General features: G+C 44.3%; 1 protein-coding gene across 2 annotated transcripts in view; it reads right to left on the minus strand.

Moving 5' to 3' along the window:
- METTL13 (methyltransferase 13, eEF1A lysine and N-terminal methyltransferase) overlaps positions 1 to 23,177 on the minus strand; it is a 527,633-nt gene that overhangs the window by 378,089 nt on the left and 126,367 nt on the right. For both annotated transcript variants that reach the window (XM_044062734.1, XM_044062735.1), the window contains exon 3: positions 841 to 1,040. In XM_044062734.1, coding sequence (XP_043918669.1) covers positions 841 to 1,040 — 200 coding nt within the window. The remainder of the gene's footprint in view (positions 1 to 840; positions 1,041 to 23,177) is intronic.

Here is a 23,177-nt window from a genome sequence, read left to right on the forward strand (position 1 = left end):
ACAGGGATGATTAGCAAGACATACAAAACGATGCATGACAACCTTAGAGATTAGAGAGCCTATTAGAGGTGGTTAGAAAATTTGTCAAGAGAGAACAGAACGGCAATTTACAAAGGAACAAAGCAAGGACAACTGTGCATCTCCCAAGTAGACAACAAATTCCAAAAGTTTTAGGATTTTTGCATGGAAGTATCTGCATTGTTTGCATACGTTAACTTTATACTATAAGCAGACCTCAGAAGATGTTTCATTGGGTACATAGCAAATGCTGGGGGTATGATGGGAAAGACAGTAGAAACAAGGAACATGTTTTTTTTGAGAATGTAATGAATTGACACATTTTAAGAATTTCCTACATGGTCAGTAAACTGTTGTAACTAAGGAAATGATTATTTTGAGTTAGGATATTGACTAACTTGAATACTAATTACTAGAACATGGAAAGCAAAAAAAAAAAAGTACTGTTGTAAAGGAGATAAAAGAAATGCAGGATGGATCTTTAGAAAAGGGAAGAAGCAAATTACATAGAAATAAATAGAATGTATGGAAATGATACATGTAGAATAATGTTCAGGATGTGGACTGCGGCTTAACGGAAGGCAAGAACTGAGCAACTTATGGAATGTTAGAGTGACTGAAATGAATGAAAATTTAAAAAGAAAACATTTATGTATAGTACATGAAAATAACAATGGAAAAATGTTAATACGGTTTTGTTTTCTTCTCTATTAATGTATGTGCACACCCGTATTATGTGATGATGATTTATGAAAGATGTTAAATGTTGTGCCTGCATGTTGAAAGGGATGGTGGGTGCATAATATATCCAAGTCTCAGTACCTGTACATTGGCAGGGAGGTCAGGAGGAGCAAGTTCCATCACCTTCTGTGACAGTTCATCCTGAATGGCCTGCAGACTCTCATACTGCTGGTCTCGGTGTAGTGTTACGATTATCAACCTCTGGAAAGCAGCACTCTCTGCAAGCTGTTTCCGTCCTTCCTCCGATGCAAACAGCCATTTGGTTTCTCTGCCCTGAGGAACTGTAAAATAGTATTGAAAACTGAAGTTGAAATAATGGTCCACATAAAATTAACAATGAACACCCACTCCCACTAATTAGCATATTATCCAGTAAGCATTCACATTAATAGGGAAACAAGTAGAAAGACTAAAAAAAAAAATGCTATACGCCAAATGAAGTGCGACAGTTTGCAGAGTAGCAGGACTAATATTTTGCTGATGTGAATGTGGCACCTATGGCTGGAGTTTGCAGCAGTGGACAGGGGATCTGCACTGTCCTATGCTGTTTGAATGAGCCCCCAGTATGACTATATACAATCAAACCAACCATAAAGGGACCAGGAGGAGGATGAAGTTGTGAAAAACATGGCTACTAGAGGATGTCACTACATATTCTTCATTTCAAATGGGCTGCCTTTTGCTGCCACTGGTGTCAGTATTCCTGTAAGGACCATGGGGGGGGGGGGGGGCTGGAAAAGTCCCATGGCTATGTAAGCGGGAACAGCCCTATCTGTACCCTAACTCATCTCCCTACTTCAGTTCCTGACATTCTAAGTAAATATGCAACAATATGATAATGAGTGAACCCGACATAAAGTGATACAATAAATGGGTCCCTAACAGAAATAACAGTAATACTGAATAAAAGACAGTTGTGTGGGTGCTTAACATAAATACAGATGCTTGAGAAGCTTCACTGTTGCAGTAATTACTGCTGGAATTTCCTGTCCTGCAGAAGGCTGAGGCAGGCCTAAATATAACAGACTTTTACCTTCTCCCACTGCCTGGCTAATGTCTTCCCATCTCACATCAGGATGTTGGAGTTATAGGAAAGGGACCTAACTGGAGGGGATAGATAGGTAAATGGACAGAGGTGCAAAGGGTATGCACCCCAAACCTAGTTCAGGAAGGAGAAAGGCACAGGGGGAGGGAATGGGTATTGCAATTATTATTATTATATACATTTGTTCACCAGGGTAGTGTACTGATCAATAGTGACCAATTTTAGGCTCAGCTGGGGTAAAAAAACAAAACATTTTACAAACAAAAAATACAGAAATGTAAGAAACAACAGAGTGGGTCAGAGTAATTACACAGGAAAAAAACCTGTCTATATACGTTATAGTGATTGCATTCTGAATTTGGAGTAAGTGTTGATTTCCTAAATGATGGGGTGAGCTTGCCAAAGAATAGGCCCTTGAGAAGAGAAAGCATGTGAAGTGCTGTGGAGTTTGTTTTTAGGAGTAATAAGAGCTGCTATGGCTTATGAGTAGTGTCTCAGGTGGTATGAGGAGGTTTTTCGTAAAATCTAGCTGCAAGACAGAGAGTTTGTAGATCTGGGATCATAAAAGTAGGTTAGATCTTTGTTTTATGGGCAGCCATTTTACAACAGTAAAAATACTTAACTTAAATGTAGATGTAAAAGTATCTACACAACTGTAAGTTCATCATACTTCACCGTTGCATTAATTACTCTTGGGAAGACTCCCAGAGCTAAACAGTAAAGGGTGGATAGACAGAGGCAGGAGGAGAGATGAACTCCTGCAGAATGGCTAAGGCAAATCCTGCCCTGAACCTAGAAGCAGCTGCAAGATTACAATCCTTTGATAAGGTGTGGAGAGACAGAACTAGTAGCTGTGACTGTCCAAAGTGTGAAGAGGTCTTTTTCCTTTTTTTTTTCAAGAGCTGGGAAAGAAAACAAGGAGAGTAAATGGACTGGTTAAGAAAAAGTTCAGGCACCACATCTTAAAGGAGGGTGTTGGCACAGTATGGAGTATCATGAATTGTTCCCTATATATAAGGGCTTGGAGTTCAGAGATTGTCCTAGCAGAGATCAGGGTTAATAGGAGAGTGGTTTTCTAAGTGTATTTTATGTCTGCAGAGGCAACAGGCAGAGGAGGCAAGGATCCGTTTTTCCATGGACAAAATTGAGGCCCCAAGATAAGGCAGGAGTCCTCCTTGGTGGTCTCAAATGAAGATTTTCCTTCAAGAAATGTCATCTGATGAGAGATGATAGGAGAATGAATAAGCAGGCAATGAATTTTTGCTGATGCATTTGACAGGCCTAAGTTGTACAACTCTGTCAGACAGCCAAGAGGCTGGGCAGCCTGGCTTGCACAACCTTGTTAATTTTAAAATACAAGACATTCAGTTGTTTTATCTTCTGGATTCCCTCAGAATTTGGAAGACAACCACTGAAAAGTGTCTGGAGAGTGTAAATATCAGATCATCCATCTTACCAGCTTTAGGGCATCTAAATGGGGGTGAATGGCAGACCCTTTATCTGGGTGAAGAGCTCCACTTTCAGTGGTAGCACTCATGGTTCTTCCTTGGCCATGCTAAGAGAAAAGTAGAACCTGGGCTGTGTGGGCCAAAGGTGGGGGAAGAATCGCTCTTATCTCATTTTCCCTAATTTTTTTTAATTACCTTAGGGTTAAGAGATACAGGTCAGAGAAAAGTACAGTTTTGTACCTACCATAAATGTAGATGTTCGAAGATCCACATTGCTGCAGTCCTTACATATGGGTAGTCCGCTGTCCTCGGTCGGCCCGAATACCAAAGTATTAGGCTGACGTCGGTCAAGGCGCTTAAAACTGACATCAGGACGTCAGGGTACAAAAGCGCATGACCGACGTCATTTCCTCAGTCTTTTCTTGCCCCAGATGTCAGAAGGCCCTAACAAGACAGGCCAAAGCCAAAAACCAGCAAAACCCAACCAACCACCCATGCACTAACCATATTTACAATATGTACAACCCAAACCACACCACCACCTTCAACAACAGAGGGGAAGGAGGGAGGACTGCAGCAATGTGGATCTTCGAACATCTACATTTATGATAGGTACAAAACTGTACTATGTTCTTCATCTCACATTGCTGCAGTCCTTGCATATGGGTAGAATCCCAAAGCAGAGGTAAGGGAGGATGGCAAAACTATAAAGCATTAGGAGCTGCCAACATGCCTTGTAAAATTGCAGTTGCAAATCCAGCCCTAGATTTAGAGTAAAGTGGAAGGTGGTAATGCTTAGAGAAAGTATGCACTGAACTCCAAGTAGCTGCTTCCAAAATATCTTTAGTAGCCACCCCTTAAAAGCTGTAGAACTGGCAGTAGCCCTAGTGGAATGAGGCCTAATCCCAGCTGGAATCTCCTTACCATGATGGGAATAACAGAAAGCAATACAAAAACCAAACCACTTAGAAATAGTTTGTTTTGAAACAGGTTTGCCCTGAGAACCCAAAGCAAAAGAAACAAACAACTGCTGAGACTGCCTGAACCCTTTAGTTCTGCTCAAATAATATCGCAACTGTCTGTGAATATCCAAAGTGTGCAAAATCTTTCCCCCTTTATTTTGGGGGTTTGCATAAAAAGTAGGCAAATGAATAGTTTGGTTTAAAGCCACACTAGAAACCACTTTAGGCATAAAAGAAGGGTTAGTAAGACACCCTATCCTTGTGGAAAATTAAGAAAGGCTCAACTGCCATAAGGGCCTGTAATTCAGAAACCCTTCTCGCAGAGGTAATGGCCAAAAAAAAGCAGTCTTCCAAGATAAATATTTCAACTCTGCCGATGCTGCAGGCTCAAAAGGTTGTAGAGTGAGTTTCTCCAACACAAAATTGAGATCCCAAGCAGGAGTAGGAGCTCTAGGGGGTCTTATATTCTTTGCCCCTCTAAGGAATTGCTTAAACAAAGGCTGAGAAAATAATGGTGGGTCACAGTCATAGTGAGCAGAGATTGCTGCAGCATGAACCTTTATAGAGGAGAAGGACAAACCTTTGTCCAATAACTCAGTAAGGTATTGAAGCCACACTTAAATTAGGTTTAGAAACATCAAAGTCCTTTGCTGTACTCCAAAATAAAATCTCCTCCATTTATCTGTAAACTTTCCATGTACTAGGCCTTCTGGCCTCCAAAATAACATTCAAAACTTGTTGTGGAAGCTGAGACCCTCCAGGGTTTAAACCAGAATATGCCAGGCTGTCAGATGTAGAGAATGAAGTTTGACATTGAGTAAATGACCGTTCTCCTGAGACAGCAGGTGAGGAATCAAGGCAAAGGCCATGGAGGCTCCTGTACCAGACTTCTCAGTAATGGGTACCAGTGCTGTCGAGGCCAATCTGGAGCTATTAAAATCATGTTTGGCTTGTCCTGTCTGACCTTCAGCAGTACCTTTGGGAGGAGAGGCAGAGGTGGAAAGGCATACACGTGAAGATTGCTCCAATTGAATGAGAGAGCATCCACTTTCCAAGCTGAGGGATGAAACCTTTTGTGCAAAACTTTGGCAGCTGGTAATTTAGTGGAGAAGCGAACAGATCTATGTCTGGAGTTCCCCATAACACTATCAACCTCTGGAATACATGAGGATCCAATTTCCACTCGTGGGGATCCATAATTTGTCTGCTCAACACATCTGCTAAGGAGTTCTGTGCTCCTGGCAGAAACCTTGCCTGAAGATTTAGCTGTAAACTGAGAGCAGTCTCCCACAAAATCATTGCTTGTCTGCATAGAGGATAAGAATGTTCCCCTTGCTTGTTGATGTACCACATGACAGTTGTGTTGTCTGTTTGAATCAACACCTGCCCTGGAAGAAGTAAATCCTTGAAAGCTATCAATGCAAATTGGACTGCTAACATCTCCTTCAAGTTGATATGTAGATGTTGAAGTCTGGCAGGCCACGTGTCTTGTATCCATTTTCCATTTAGATGAGCTCCCAAGCTTTGTCTGAGGCATCTGTCGTTAAAATCTGACTCGCCTCTGGCCGGGTCACAGAGAGTCCCTTGTTTAGGTGACATTCCTGAGCCCACCACAAAAATTCCTTTTGAATGCAAGGTATTATTTGAATGACAGTGTCCAAATCTTGGCAGTGCTGTGTCCATACATTCTTGAGATACCATTGTAGCTTCCTCATATGCAGTTTGGCATTGGGAAGTACCAGAATACAAGATGCCATGAACCCCAAGGCTTGAAGGACTGTCCTTGCAGTCAGCCTGGACTGATGAGACAACTGGTGGAAGTAAAGAGAAAGATTCTTTTGTTTGTCCGGGGTCAAAAGGCCATCTGGGATGCTGTATTCAGTCTCACACCCAGAAAGCACATGTCCTGAGAGGGTACTAGACTGGACTTTATTTCGCTCACAGAATACCCCAGGCATCTTAACACTGCCATCACATACTGTAAATGATGAAGAAGTTCGCCCTTTCTTGGGCCAGTATCAGGCAATCGTCCAAATAAGGATAGATCTGTATTCCTCTTAGCCTGAAGAAAGCTACCACTGGAGCCAGAACCTTCGTGAACACTCTGGCGCAGTAGATAAGCCAAAGGGCAATGCAGAGAACTGATAATGTGAAGTCCCAGCCCAAAACGCAGATACTTCCTGCAACTGGGCCTGATAGGAACATGAAGGTAAGCCTCTTTGAGATCCAGAGTCACCATTCAGTGATCTTTGCCCAGCAGAGGTAAAAGCTGTTGTAACGTTAACATTTTGAACTTGGGAATGTCCAGATATGTGTTGAGGATGGATAAATCCAAAATTGGTCTCCACGTGTTTCCTTTCTTTGGTACTAGAAACAGGCGAGAATAAAATCCTAGGCCCACTTCTGGCAGAGGAACCGATTGTATGGCCCCTATTTGAAGTAGTAAAGAAATTTGCTTGCGAGCCTCTAGTCTTTGCTGAGGAGGAACGTCCGGCATGCCTTTGAAAGGAGGCAAGGTATGGAAATAAAACTTGTAACCCTGGTGAATGATATCCAATACCCATTTGTCTTGGGTAATCAACATCCAATTTTCCTTGAAGAGTGCTAACCTTCCTCCCAAAGGTGCTGCCAGGCAAGAAGGATCTGGCAGCTGAAAAGTAGGTCATTGGGCCTGTTTACGAAAGGACTGGCCCCTGCCCTCACCAAGATTGTGCAGGTGAACTCCTGTTCTAGGCCTGAAAGAACTCTGAGCTCTGCCCCTACCACGTCTAGATCTACCCCTAGACTGAGAATCATAAGAAGGATACGTCCACCCCTTAGCAGGCCAATTCCTACTAAACTTGGAGGCTGAACTTGCAAAAATCCTTAACAGCCTGCATAGACTTAGCCTTGTCTTCCATTTTCTTCAAGACTGATTCCACAGGTGAACCAAACAACACATCAGACTGCAAAGGAGCATCCAAAATCCTTGTCTTAACATGGTCAGATAAATTCTGATCCTTTAACCAGGCGTGAAGAACTGAGCCAGTGGCAGCCACCCTAGACGAGGCCTGCACAGCATCAAAACCACACTGTAATGAATGCTTACCCACTTGTTCAGAGACATGCACCAAATCTTGCAACTCTTTACACTCAATGCCTTCCCAGAGCATCCACCTTAGACTTCAATTGAGAAAGAAGAAAGTTTTGATATTTCAACATAGGAAACTGGCAATTCAAAGCACTCATAGGTAAGGTAGAAGATGTATAGACCTTCTTGCCCCATCTATGCAAAGCTCGGGCTTCTTTATCTAGAGGAACCGGATTTTTACAACAGAGGCCTTGACACCCTTAGGTCCCTGACTAATAGTTTCTGGGTCCCCTAGGACTCTTATAAAGATATTTATGAGCCTCAGGCACCCTGTAAAACCTATCCGGTTTAACAGGAGCAGGAGGCAGAGAATCAGGATTAAGTGAAGCCTCTGCAAACACATCTTCCACAACATCCAGAACAGGGGGTATAGCCAAGGGCCTATGCTGGGGTAACAGCAAAAACTCCCTAAGCCTTTTCCTAGAATCAGAGAAGTCCTGACCTTCCCACTTTAAATGTTCCCTCATAGAATGAAGTGTCTCTGAAAAAGAAAAATCCTCTGGAGGAGAAGCAGAAGGAGTGGAATCATCTGCATCAGAATCAGAATAAGGAGAATACTCCTGCAAGTCTTCAGCTGAAGACTGAGATATCCGAAGCCTGCTCAAAACTTCCCAACTCTGGCTCCACCCTAGGCCTCTTATCAGGAGGGGGCATAGAACCTCTAATCAGAGTAATTAAATCTTCTGCCATTTTAAGCATGTGCTTCTTAGGCACAGACCCTGCTGAACTAGGAGTGACACCAACAGAAGCTGAAACTGGCCTGCCTCTGGGAGAAGCCTTGGAAACAGAAGGAGAAGGCCTAACCACCCTAGGAAGGGAGGGGAGTACAGTAACTTGGGAAGCCCTTCAGCCTGACCTGCCTCCTGAGAGACCACCTCCTGCAAAATCAAAGTCTCCCCTGAGACTCCAGAGAAGTCTCCGCCGGAACCACCGGTTCCACTGAAGCCTCTAAAGAACCGGCGTCCGAACGGACAACTCATCTTGCCTGGGTTTAACTGTTTTGTCTTTGGAGAATCCGACGGCATATTATAATTGCACCGCTTCCCAAAGACCAGCCTAGCACAATCCAACCTTAATAGTGCGTTTATTGAACCTAGCACAAAAGCGACACCCAACAACGCCGTGCTCAGGCCCCAAACAAGGAATACACAAAGAATGATAATCCCTATATCTGTTTCCCACAAGAAATACAGTTATTCACTTTTTCTGACATCCGGTAAAACACTGAGGCAAGAAAAACCAAAATAATCCCCAACGGGTACTTAGCCAACTTGGATTCGGGTCTGAAACTCCGAAAAAATTTCAGAACGAGCGCACTTGCAACGCTGCTTCTGCATCGGACCATGCGGCAAAAAAGACTGAGGAAATGACGTCGGTCATGCGCTTTTGTACCCTGACGTCCTGATGTCAGTTTTAAGCGCCTTGACCGACGTCAGCCTAATACTTTGGTATTCGGGCCGACCGAGGACAGCGGACTACCCATATGTAAGGACTGCAGCAATGTGAGATGAAGAACATCAGACTCCTCCATAGAAAAGAGAAGGCATCCATCCTGTAGCTGTATTTCTTGAGTTGCCCAATTTGGTGAGAGGCAAAAAAGTCTACTTCTGGAATACCCCACTTGTATGTTAGTTGTGGAAACACCTCTCTTTTGAGCATACACTGATTTGGGTTTATGGCCAATCTGCCTTCTGTCAGCGGTTCACAGCTCAGCTGTCCTCTGCGCTGTTCCCAACTACTGAGTGGTGTTGAGTCCTACTCATACCACAGTCCAGGCTTAAAGGTCCCCATGCGCACACACATGCTCTCCTGGAAGAGGCTATATCTGGGTACAAAGAATGCACACCTGCTCTTCTTATAATCAGCAAGTAACATGACCTAATCAGAAGTAGTGAACTGCTGCATTTAAGCACATTACTAAGTGGAGAAAAAAAAATAAACAGGACTCCCTTAGTAATTGCAAGTGAAGAGGGAAGAGCCCAGTGCCAAATCCCCACCAGGTTGATGGCTGCATGCAGTGCGACATTCAGACATTAGTCTCTCAAGCGTTGCCCTGGGGCCCAAGCCCTTGTGATCTAGGCTCAGCCAGAGATGGTGTGATGACAGTAGCAGCCCCCTCACATTGGATCAGGACTTCTCAATGTCAGACTGTATAGCTATGCTGCCCAAAGCAGGTGGCAAACTCCATCTTAGGCTTAAGCACCAGCACAAGACTAACAGTGGTAAAGTAACAAAGTAAGGCTGAAAAGGACTCTTGAAGAGAAAGTTCCAGAGGGAGTGAAATAGATCAAAGATAAGCTGATGGGATCTGTACAGTCCTGCAGGAGGATGGTCTTCCAGGAAGGTGCAACACCCCCCCACCCCCTCCTGGAGGGTCTGGAGACTGGCCCTGGGCAAGTCAAGCACATTTTCTCTGAGCTGTTACCAAACAACTAGCTGTGGGTCAGCAGGAAGGCCTTCAGGAGGTGGCTCACACTTCCTTAAGTGGAGTGTTAAGCCTGTTTGGAGCATTTAGCCACAAACAAGGAACTGATAAAACTTGGAGGAACAAAAGCCAGGAGCTTGTGCCTGATAAAACTTGAAGAACAAAACAAGAAAAAAATGTTTGGAGTGTTTTTCATTGTGCCGTGGAGCTGTGGGAGACCACCTCTGCTGCACTCTCCCCAACCCACCCCTGCAATAGTTCAAGGAGACTGGAGGTCCCCAGGTCCCAGCAGGACTGTTGACTCTTGACTGCGTCTTACTACTGGGCTAGGAGGCCCACTGCTGATGCACCGGGTCAGTGGTGATGTCAGTGACCTACCCATCCCATCTGAAAACAAAGATTAAGGAGTCTAACTTATGCACAAGTCAAAAGGTGGGCAAGAGACCCCAGTTCTCAATGACAGGGCCAGTGCACTCCTGCTGAGGTGAGAACCGCCCATCCTTTGGGTGCATTAGGGAAGTGGTGTGTTTGCATACCTGATGAGACCCAAAAAGATTGTGAACTATGCCTGTGCATGGCAAAGCCAGAGGAAACTCTGGAGATCTGCAATGATCATGACTTACAAAATCAGTTGTCTGACCTTGTTATAACAGAGGAAAAAAAACAATCAAACCATCTAGTAGCCAATTCCCTTTGAAGTTTCTAACAGGATAGCTGGTGTTCAGCAGATGCAGTTTTATCTGGTAAAGCAAATGATTAGAGGTTTTGGGACCAAAATGATCTTAACCTATTTTCAAACTTTAAATGGGTAAGAAGCCCAACTGGCTGTCTTGGAGCCGGGCATGGAACGCTAGTGCCTTGTTGTGCACTTTTGGTAAGCAGAACTGGCAGTGAGAGATGAACCAAATGCCAGTTAAGGCATCCAATGCATACGTTCACTAGAATTCACAAAATATGTTGCTTGATATACACAGCAGGATGATGGTTATGGAAGTAAAAATATGACAAAGAATGTATACACCACTTGCCCAATCGATTAATCCTGAAAATGGATGGCACTGGAGTGTCAGGCCTATACAGTCATCACTGGTGTTGAAATTGATGCCACATGCCACACTTAGAACAGCTTGTGTTGTGGCACTGAAGTCTAGGGCAAGGGCCCAAGTAGAGCAACCACAGGGGCAGAGGTTGGTAGTAGTTGCAAATATTCAAATAAGAGAGTTTTAAAGGCTGAAGTGGAGAAGAGTTCCATGCAAGCAGCAGCAGTTGAACATAGGTCAGTTGGTCCTGAAAAAATAGGCAATCATCCTTCAGAAAGGACTGGCGACAACCTCAGTGGATCACATGGGATTTGGGTTCAGATCCCCAAATCTGGAGTGACTGAGACAGGTGCCTCACTGCATCCAGTGCAGTGATGCAAATGATCTTGGAGAAGCCAGTGGAGGCCCCCAGGAGAGTTTTTGTTCTTTGTACAGGGTGGGACATCCTGAAATGTGTCGTGTGAGCTCTTACTGGCCCTTGGCAATCTTGGGGAGAGAATGTAGGTCTTGTGCATTTCTGTATCAACATCCACAGCAGATCTCCAAGGTGAATTGCCTCTGGCATGTTAAAATAATAAAAATAAAAGACATCCATAGCTTCAGGATAAGGACTGGCTCTAAAAGCTGGGTATGAAACAGAGCTAGGCACTTGCTGCACCTCTCTAGTGGAATCCAACTCTGCATTGTGTAAGGTTACCCTGGTGAAGGGTTGGAGGTGGGATTTCTGGAAATTGAGGGTGCACCTATACTGGAAAAGTACTTCAAGCTCAGCTTGAGGGATGCAGTCAACTCTTCTAGAGAAGCTGGAGCAGCTGCAAAAATGAGGCAATACTCCAAGTACAGGTAAATATGGATGACCCTTTGTCCTGCAGAAAGCTACCATTGTAGCCAGACATTTTGTGGAAACTTTAGTAGCAGCAGTTAAGCTAAAGGGCATGCCACAAAACTGGCAACATGACCAATTGTCTTGAAGTGCAGGAACCATCTGCAGTCCTGTGCTATGGAGACTGGCATCCTTCATACATAAAATCACCAGAACAAAGTGAAGCAGAATTAAAGGGAGACGTTTTTCAAAGGTGAGCATTTTTAAGTTGGGAAGAAGGAGAAACTTAAGTTTGGAGAAGCATAAGATAGGCTGCCTTGAGCCCTCTCCCGTTCCTGGGACCAGAAACAACCTTGAGTAAATCCTGTTCCTATATCCTTTTGTTGTACTAGCTCTATGGATCTTTGAACCAGTAGTTATTGGACCTCACCCAGCAACTAACTTTAATTTTTTTTTTTTGAAAAAAGGAATGCCTGACAATTTGGGAATTTCTGTAACCAGACTCTACTAGGTTTAATATCCACCTGTCCTGGGTCACTTTAAATCAGATTGGATAAAAAAGGGACAGTCTGCCTTCCAAACTTGATTGGCATATAGTGAAGTTTTTTTTTTTTTTTTTCCAGTTGTCTTAGTTATCAGCTAATGAAGGTTTAGTTCCTTTGGCCAGGTATTTTAGGTGCCATTTGCTCTATGAAGGAATAGGAGGTCAAAGGGGATGGATCATTCATGGCTTGAGACAGAGTACAGAGAGAAGGCTACCACCCTGTCCTGATAACTCTGATTTTTGAAACCACTGATCTTTTTAGTTATGACTCTGAGGTCTCTGAAGGGAGTGCTATGTTTAGATAAATACATGCAAAACAAGTTTAAAGCTGCTTAATTTCTCCTGTATACAAACCTTGCATTTACACATAGCTGTGCACCATGCAAAGGGGATTAGTGATGCTCTGTACAGATGCAAACACCTAGAATCACTTTTTTCCCTAGACTCCAGTCAGTGAAACCATCACAGGCTTCACTGATGGTCTTCGGGCAATTCAGCTGCACTCTCCTGCATTGCAGGCACCTCAGATGAGTACTAAGCAGTTTCACCCACACTCTTTCATCTCTGATCCTCTATAGAATAATTCCCCCTTGTTAATCCCAAAGCAAAAGCTGTTATAATCGGCCCTCTCAAATTAGTTTACTTGGATTAACCTACTACTATGGACAGTCAGTTTTCCAACATTTCTCCAGCCAGCCTGATTGACATGGGCATCCTAAGGCAATGTAGATATTGCCTCATGTATACTGACAATACCTGCTCCTCATGCAAACAAATACAGTACATGAGAGATGTAACTGCAACTCTGTCATAGTACATGTTGGAGTGAATGACTTTAAATGTACCTCTCTGGACTATATGAAGAGACACATGACTGAACTCTCAGATTGTGTTCCAGGCAGGTATGTCCATAGCCCTAAGCAGCATTCTATCTTCACCTAAGATGATGCCACAACACTGACAAACAATGACTGATTTTAACAATTGGCTTACCTTCTGGTATCACCCCAGGGGGATTCAGTATCTGTCAGCCTGCGAAGATATGGTCGACTGACCAAGACGCTTTGCCAGAGATGGCCTCCAACTGTCTTTTCAAGGCTTTCGGATACTGGCAAAGATGCTTGCCTCCCCCTTAATGCCTTTTTTAGGCTATATCACAACAACAAAACTTCTGATGTAAAAAACCCACTAGAAACAAACTCAAGGTCATGCTTCTTAATGCTAGGAGTGTAAACAGTAAACTGCACTCCCTGGAAGCACTCCAAACCTTGGAAGATACTGACGTCTGTGCAATCACTAAGACTTGTTTTAAGGCCGCAGACAGCACCCTGGCCACATAAGGCTACAATGCTCTTCACAAGTTCCGACCCCAAAACAAGCATGAAAGAACCAAAGGTGGAGGTATAGCCATCTTCATTGAATCCAAATACACCTCGAGACTGGTGAAACAGTATGACTTTCTTGAGCTACTTCAGGTCCAAATAACTAGAGGTATAATACCCTACCACATCATAGCTAGCTACAGGTCCCCCAACATGAATCAGGAGAAGCATACCGCCTTCCTGGACTTGCTAGAGTCACTGAATTATACAGCTAAATACCTAGATCACAGGAGACTTCAACTACTCATCCATCAATTGGGTGACTTACATGAGCACTAATACAATCGCTCTGAGGTTTCTGGATTTTGATAATTCAAATACCCTAGAAGAGTTAGTTTGCACCCCCACAGGGGGATTAAATGTCTTATACCTAGTACTCACCAACATGGGGGAGTCACTGCCCTACCCCCAGTGTATTGCCCTCCCTGGTTAAGTCAGACCATACATTGTTTTGTCTGAAGTAAAGATCAGATCTGACACCCCCACAGGAGCAAAAAGACTGCAACATTTCTCCAAAGCAAACTATAGCCCTCTAAGCGATGGTATAAAAGGTTTCAAAGCCCATGATAACACAACCAATGACGACTCCTATGCAGGGGAATATACAAATACCCTATACAGCCACTTAAACAAATGTACTGACTCGGCTGTACCTCACAGGAGTAAAACCAGGTCCTCCTAAGTTATATAACAAAAGAAAGAAACTGATATCTAAGAACAAGAGGGAACCTACTCAGCAGAGGAATACTCTCCACAGCTTAAACAAGCAAATCAGAAACCTTGCAAAGTCCTGTAAAGCTAATTACGAGACTAATTAGCTTCCAACCTGCTAGTTGACAGACTTGGGGACAGGGGGGTGAAGTTACTGCCAACAGCCATATCCCACAGCATTCCTGCCAAAGTATAATTGTGTAGCTACCATAAATGTAGATGTTCGAGTATATTCACTGTTGCAGTCATTACACTTGGGTTATCCTGCTGGCAGGCTACCCGCAGTTGGCCTGAATTCCAAAGTCCTGGTCCGGCATCGGTTGCTGTTGCCTCTTCCCTGACGTCAGTGCGCCAGGGGTATAAAAGATGCAGCAGACGCCATTTTCTTCAGTTTTTCTTGCCCCAGATGTCAGGTGCCCCCAAAAAGGGTAGGCTAAAGAATTCTGATCATAAAAAAGCATGCACATAAACTTCATCTACAAGCAAATACACCACATAGGTTGTATAGAATAAAGAAGTACAGATAAGTCCTAGCAATGAAAGGGGGATGGTTGGAGGGTAACCTGGACTGCAACAATGAATACACTCGAACATCTACATTTATGGTAGGTATACAACTGTACTATGTTCATCGTGTTTCACTGTTGCAGTCATTACACTTGTGTTGAATCCCAAGGCTGAGGTTGGGTGGCTGGGCCTAAATAGAATTAGGAGTGGTTATGAGGCCCTGCAGAACTGCAGTGGCAAAGCCTGCTCTGGATTTAGAGTAAAGAGGTAAGTGGTAGTGCTTTGTGAAAGTGTGCACTGAAGTCCAGGTAGCAGCCTCCAAAATGTACTTGGTTGGTACTCCTCTGAGGAAGGCTGCTGAAGTGGCTGCTGCTCATAGCTTCATAGGTTGATACTAGGCTATCTGCCCTAGGGCATTTATAAGCCTAGCCAGAGTGTGTTTGGCTTTCGCCACCCTTTTAGATTAGTTGACTGTGCCTCTGTATAGTAGGTCACAGAAGGTATCCCTTTTAAGGTTAGTTTACTGTACCTCGGTCAAGCAGGGACACAGAAGAGATCCCAGGGGTAAACTTACGATCTCCCATCCACTCGTCAAGATTTCTCTTGAAGAGGGTCAGTGAGGGGCTCTGCCTAACATGGATTGGGATTTTGTTCCAGAGTGAGGGGAGCCTCTGGGATATGAATCTGTCCCTCCAGCATGTCCTATTTATTTCTGTGCTGAGGTTAAAGTCCCTGGAGTGTGTAGCTCTAAGGGATTTGGATTTCCTGAGGTGAAGCATGTCCATTAATTCTGGGTTGGACATGGCTTTATACGTCAGACACAGATCGCCTCTGAGTAGGCAGTACCCAACTGAGTAGAGGTAGAGTTTCTTTAGCCGAACTGCATAGGGCATCTGTTTGAGGCCCTTGATCCTCTTGGTGAGATACTTTTGGGGTCTTTCCAGTTGTTGAAGGTGTCGGGTAAGGTACATCCCAAACAGGGCACTGTACTCAATTATGGGCCTGATAAGTGATGAGTAGAGGGGCACAATGACTCTCTTGATCTAGATGTGAACCCTTTCATGATAAGGTGGGCTATATAGAAGGTCTTTCTAACCACTTTGGCAACGTGATTGTCAAAGGAGAGATTGCTATCTACTGGGTCCCCAAGTCCCTAATTACTTCTTCCGTACTTAATGGATTACCACCTATGTGGTAATTTGTGGGCACTTTGTTTTTCCCAAAGGAGATGACAATGCACTTTTTGGCATTTAGCTTTAGGCCATGGCTCTGGCACCAGTTATCCATCTCTGCGAGACCCTTTTAGAGGATGCTTGTGTCAGCCGGAGAGTCGATTACAGCACCCAGTTTGCAGTCATCTGCGAACTTGGTCAGCCATAGTCCACCTGTGTTAGCCTGTACCTCGGAGAAATATATACCAAACAAGAGAGGTCCCAGGACTGAGCCTTGTGGGACACCACTTGTAACTGGTTTAGAGTCTGACATGGCACCTTCTATTTTGACCATGTGGGTTCTATCGCTGAGCCAGTTTGCAACCCATCTTGTGACATAGGGGTTGATATTTAAGCTGGTGAGCTCATTTGTGGTGCCCGAGTGGGGTACTGTGTCGAAGGCTTTTGCGAGGTCCAGGTAGGCTGCGTGGACTATCTTCCCTTCATTTATGGCTTTGGTAACCGTTTCAAAAGAAGTCAACCAGGTTCAAGAGGCAAGATCTGCTCTTAATGAAGCCGAATTGGGTAGAATCCAGTGTCTGGAGGTTCCTAATGTCTTTGTTTATGATTTCCATGATGATACGCTCCATAGCTTTGCAGACCAGGGTAGTCAGGCTTATAGGGCGATAGTTTCCGGGGTCTGTTGTGGCACCACCTTTGTGGAGTGGGACCACTGTTGCTGTACGCCATTCCTTGGGTACATATCCTGTAGTAAAGTTGAGACTGAACAGTGACTTTATATGAGGGTTTAGTTCTTCTTGGAGCTCATGTAAGACACAGCCCGGGACACCGTCTGGTCCCATTGATGCTGTGTTTTTTGCTTTGGAGAGGGCAGCTCTCACCTGTGCATCTGTGATCTCAAGAAGGCTACACTCTGTTGAGATAGACATTTGCTCTTTTGGGGAGGAAGGGGGAGAGAAGTTTGCACTGAACCTTTCTGCCAGGATGCTGGCAATGTCTGTCTGTGTATTTTTTGTCATTTTGCACTAACTCAGAGCATATATGGGAGTTGCCTCCCAGGTTTCTGACATAACTAAAGAAGGCCTTGTGATTATTTTTAGTGTCTTAGTGTCTTGTGCAATTTTTCTTTCGAAGCTGGCCTTAGATGATTTTATGAGGGATCGTAGTTTCTTGCTAGTACTGATAAGTGACGCCTTCCCTTTTTGGGATTTTGCTCTGTCATGTAGTAGCTTTCTCCTTCTGTTGTATAGCTTATTTATGGCTGGGGTCCACCAGACAGGTCTCCTGCCTTTGGAGGAGTGAGTCTTGGTTTTATTTAGGATAGCATGCTCCATGCATTCCTGTAGGTGTCCATAGTATGCTTTTGTAAAGGATTCTGCATTTTGGGCTGTATTTTCCACTGGCCCGGGGGCTTTGAAGGATTCCAACTCAGTTTTGAGAAGTGTGAAGTTTGCTTTTGAGAAGTTCTTCACCGTGGTTTCCTTGGCTAGGGGTGTGTACGGAATATGGATGTCCAGTGAGATTTGTTTATGGTCTGATCTTACCAATGAGGTGTATACCTCTGGTGTGGAACATAGAGACCCCATGTTGGTGATGACCAGATCCAATATGTTTTCCCCTCTTGTGGGAGTGGTGACCAGTTGTTCCATAGCATTTGATTTTATAAATTCTAGGAACCGTTGGGCGAGGGTGTTTGGGCTTGAGTAGTTTTCCCAATCGATGTTTGGGTAGTTGAAGTCACCCAATATAATAGTGTTTGGAGAGACCTTCATATTCTCCAGTGATCTCAGGAAAGCCGAGTGAGGTTCCTGTGTTTGGGAGGGTGGTCTGTAGCAGGCTACAAACTGAAAGGCAGTTTTTATTTATTTATTTATTTTTTTATTTAACATTTGTTGACCGGGAAAGTCCGACTAGGTTCCACAGATCCTGTTTTCAGCGGAGGCCCGGGGAGAAACGCTCCCCACTGTTAGTTGCACATGGATGAGCTCCGATGCTTCGTGCAGTGCCACTAACCTGGAGGTGTGGGTATCTTTGATAAATATGGATACTCCCCCTCTTTTTGTGGTTCGGTCCGAGTTTTGGGGCCGGAAAGCATGGTATGAAGTATAACCTGTTAGTGCTGGGGTGCTCTCGGGAGCCTTGAACCAGGTTTCTGTTACTGCACATTTATCGATATTCTCCACACTGAGGAGTGTCTCGAGTGAGTGCATCTTGAGGTTTAGACTTCTGGCGTTGAGCAGCATTACCCTAAGTTTTTTTTCTTTGTGTTGTCTATGGGGGTGAGTTTGTCTTTTGAGCCTTGCCTAAAAAAAGCACTATGGGGGAGGCAAGAGCGTTTGCCAGTATTCAAAAACCCAGGGGTGACAGGTGCAAGCCGTCCCTAGCGAAGCAACGTGGCTTGTCGAGCATGTCATCCCAGGCTGACAGACACTGGATCTCCTTTGAATGACACCACTACTTTAGCCAATTGTTAAAATTGATCATTTTGTATTTATACTGTGGCACCGTTCTTGGTGAAGGTAAGATGCTACAAGGTCAGGGTCATACTGGCCTGGGCTACATGATCAAAAACTCCTGTACGTCTTTTTTCATGTAGTCCAGGGAGGTACGTCTCAGGTCATTCACACCAGCATGGACAATGACGGAGTCGTATTTGTACTTGCTTTGGAGTGACCTGAGTGCTTGTGTTATATGGCGGACCCTGGCACCCGACAGACAGCTTACAGTAACCTTCTCCTTGTTCAACCTGGTGAGTGGGACGTCAGTGTGTTTGACAATAGAGTCACCTATTACAAGTGTATTAGGTGTGTTGTTTAGCCTTAAGGGCTGTGACTGTGTGGCACACTGACTTTGTGAGCTATGTGCTACGTGGATATTGTTTTGTGGTAGGTGTTGCTTGGATGTCTGCTTTGGAGGTCTCTGCTGCTTAGGCAGATTTTTATTTAGAGCCTCCGAGTATGTTTTTGTGTGTTTATGTGTTTGGTTTGCTGATGCGATAGGTCTATTTGAGACTGGATTTGTGGTGTGTGTGGTTACCTTCTCCTCCTGACTGGGTTGAGAGAGCTTAGCCTCCAGTTTGGCTATATAGTTGCATCTCTCACATATATTTGAGCTTGTTGGGAGGAGGAGAGGGTGGTCTGTATACATAAGGCAGTTGTAACATTGCCTCAAAATTCCCAGATTCACCAGCTGGACTGGAAAGCAAACTTGAAACTGACCTTTGGACATGCCTGAATAATATAGGGAACTACTTATTGACTGATCAGAAAGAACCAATAGGGAGCAAGTGCTTAGAAGGAGTATAAGAGGATGTAGTGCTTTAGTTTGTGTTTACCTATGAGATTACTTATACGAGCAAGTGCAGGGCTTTAGAATGAAAATAAAGTGCTTAATTAGAGATTTAGAGCAGGAGGAGAAGCTGAAGGAATAGAATCTTCAGCATCAGAATCCTCATAGGGAGGAATAGAATATCCCTGTTCTGAAGAGGAATCAGAGGAAATGGAAACCTGATCAGAGGAATCATATTCAGTATCTTGCCTAGGTCTCTTTTCAGGAGGGGGATGGGAACCCCTGATCAAAGTAATTAGGTCTTCAGCCATTTTGAGCATCTGTTTCTTAGGCATAGACGTCTGTCCTGGAGAATGCTGTACTTGTTTCTTTGTCTTTAAAACTGCTGCAGATTTTGTCTTGGATGCTGAAGTAGGCTTTATATAAAGTTGTGCAGGTCTGAAAGCACCCTCAGAAGCCAATGCCTGCTCAGCGGCTCCCGACCCATCTGAGGGATTGATTTCCGAAGGGCCAATACCTTGAGTATCCAGAGGCCTAGTTGTCTCCACATGGGAGTCGGAGGCGGCCTGTGGCTCTGAGGTAGTGGGAGTCCGGGGCTGCAAAAGCGCCTCACTGAGTACCGGCGACTGGCCTAGAAGAGGCTTCGTCGTCAGTTTTGGACCTCGGATGCCTGTCCTTTTCTTTATTCTTGTGCTTTTATGAATTCCGGTCGTCGGTTGTTCCGACGGCATTATATAGTTAAACCTTCGGCCAAAGTAATGAAAAGCAAAATCGTACCGACGCTTTATAGTGCGTTGGTTAAATCTAGCACAAAACCGACAACTAGAAACGTCGTGATCAGGGCCTAGGCAAGGAATAATGTAAAAATGAACATCCTTACGAGGTATTTGCTTCCCACAAGAAATACAAAGTACAGTTTTGTACCTACCATAAATGTAGATGTTCGAAGATCCACATTGCTGCAGTCCTTACATATGGGTAGTCCGCTGTCCTCGGTCGGCCCGAATACCAAAGTATTAGGCTGACATCAGTCATGGGCGCTTAGATCTGACATCAGAGCGTCAGAGTATAAAAGCGCATGACCGACGTCATATCCTCAGTCTTTTCTTGCCCCAGATGTCAGAAGGCCCTAAAAAGAAAGGCCACAGCCCAAAAACAGGATACCTCCCAAAACATGCCCAACAACAACCATCACCCAAACCATATAACCATGTCAAACTACAGAGGGAAGAAGGGAGGTTGGACTGCAGCAATGTGGATCTTGAACATCTACATTTATGGTAGGTACAAAACTGTACTATGTTCTTCATCTCACATTGCTGCAGTCCTTACATATGGGTAGAATCCCAAAGCAGAGGTAAAGGGAGGATGGCAAAATCATAAAGCATTAGGGGCTGCTAAAATGCCCTGTAATATTGCAGTGGCAAATCCAGCCCTAGACTTAGAATAAAGAGGAAGGTGGTAATGCTTGGAAAAAGTATGAACTGAACTCCAAGTGGCTGCTTCCAAAATATCTTTTGTAGCTACCCCCCTTAGAAAGGCAGTAGAAGTGGCAGTAGCTCTAGTGGAATGAGGTCTGATTCCAGCCGGAATCTCCTTACCATGATGGGAATAACAGAAAGAAATACAAAACCCAATCCATTTAGAAATAGTTTGTTTTGAAACAGGTTTTCCCTGAGAACCCAAAGCAAAAGAAACAAACAACTGCTGAGACTGCCTGAACCCCGTGGTTCTGCTCAAATAATAACGTAACTGCCTGTGAATATCCAAAGTATGCAAAATCTTCTCCCCTTTATTTTGGGGGTTTGCATAAAAAGTAGGCAAATGAATAGTTTGGTTCAAGGCCACACTAGAAACCACTTTAGGCATAAAGGAAGGATTAGTACGCAAAGATACCCTATCCTTATGAAAAATCAGGAAAGGTTCCACTGCCATAAGGGCCTGTAATTCAGAAACCCTTCTTGCAGAGGTAATGGCCAACAAAAAGCAGTCTTCCATGATAAATACTTTAACTCGGCAGTAGCTGCAGGCTCAAAAGGTTGTAGAGTAAGCTTTTCCAACACAAAATTGAGATCCCAAGCAGGAGTAGGAGCTCTATGTGGGGTCTTATGTTCTTTGCCCCTCTAAGAAATTGCTTAAACAAAGGATGTGAAAATAAAGGAGGGTCACAGTCATAGTGAGCAGAAATGGCTGCAGCATGAACCTTTATCGAGGAGAAAGACAAACCCTTGTCCAATAACTCAGTAAGATATTGAAGAGAAACACTTAAATCAGGCTTGGAAACATCAAAGTCCTTCGCTTTGCTCCAAAGTAAAAATCTCCTCCATTTATCAGCGTAAACTTTCCTTGTACTAGGCCTTCTGGCCTCCAAAATAACATTCAAAACTTGTTGTGGAAGCTGAGACCCTCCAGCGTCTAAAACAGAATATGCCAGGCTGTGAGATGCAGAGACTGAATCTTGACATTGAGGAAGTGATTGCCCTCCTGAGACAAAAGATGCGGAATCAAAGGCAGAGGCCATGGAGGCTCGCGAACCAAACTCCTCAGTAGTGGATACCAGTGCTGTCGAGGCCAATCCAGTGCTATCAGAATCATGGATGGCTTGTCTATTCTGGCCTTCAGGAGTACCTTGGGAATGAGAGGCAGAGGTGGAAAGGCATAGACATGAAGATTGCTCCAACTGAATGATAGAGCATCCACCTTCCAAGCTGTGGGATGAAACATTTTTGTGCAAAACTTTGGCAACTGGTAATTTAGTGGAGAAGCGAACAGATCTATGTCTGGAGTCCCCCATAACACTGTCAACTTTTGAAACACATGAGGATCCAGTTTCCACTCGTGAGGATCCACAATTTGTCTGCTCAACACATCCGCTAAGGAGTTCTGTGCTCCTGGTAGAAACCTTGCCTGAAGATTGAGGTGTAAACAGAGCAGTCTCCCACAAAATCATCGCTTGCCTGCAAAGAGGGTAAGAATGGGTTCCCCTTGCTTGTTGATGTACCACATGACAGTAGTGTTGTCTGTTTGAATCAACACCTGTCCTGGGTGAAGTAAATCCTTGAAAGCCATCAATGCAAATTGGACTGCTAACATCTCCTTCAAGTTGATATGCAAATGTTGAAGTCTGACAGGCCACGTGTCTTGCACCCATTTTCCATTGAGGTGTGCTCCCCAAGCCTTGTCCGAGGCATCTGTCGTTAAAATCTGACTCGCCTCTGGTCGGGTCACAGAGAGTCCCTTGTTTAGGTGACATTCCTGAGCCCACCACAAAAATTCTTTCTGAATGCAAGGTATTATCCGAATGACAGTGTCTAGATCTTGGCAGTGCTGGGTCCATACATTTTTGAGATACCATTGAAGCTTCCTCATATGCAGTTTGGCATTGGGAAGCACCAGAATACAAGATGCCATGAACCCCAAGGCTTGAAGGACTGTCCTTGCAGTCAGCCTGGACTGTAGAGACATTTGATGGAAATAAAGAGAAAGGCTGCTTTGTTTGTCAGGGGTCAAAAAGGCCATCTGGGAAGCTGTATTCAGTCTCACACCCAGAAAGCACATGTCCTGAGAGGGTACTAGACTGGACTTTGTTTCGTTCACAGAATACCCTAGGCATCTTAACACTACCATCACATACTGTAGATGATGCAGAAGTGCGTCTTTGTGTTGTGCAATAATCAGGCAATCGTCCAAATAAGGATAAATCTGTATTCCTCTTAACCTGAAAAAGGCTATCACTGGAGCCAGAACCTTTGTGAACACTCTGGGCGCAGTAGATAAGCCAAAGGGCAATGCAGAGAACTGATAATGTAAATTTCCAGCCCAACGCAGGTACCTCCTGCAACTGGGCCTGATAGGAACATGAAGATAAGCCTCTTTGAGATCCAGAGTTACCATCCAGTGATCTTTTCCCAACAGAGGTAAAAGCTGTTGTAATGTCAGCA

Source organism: Protopterus annectens, chromosome 2.part1, assembly GCF_019279795.1.
Source record: "Protopterus annectens isolate FY-2018-M chromosome 2.part1, PAN1.0, whole genome shotgun sequence".
NCBI classification, from domain to species: Eukaryota; Metazoa; Chordata; order Ceratodontiformes; family Protopteridae; genus Protopterus; species Protopterus annectens.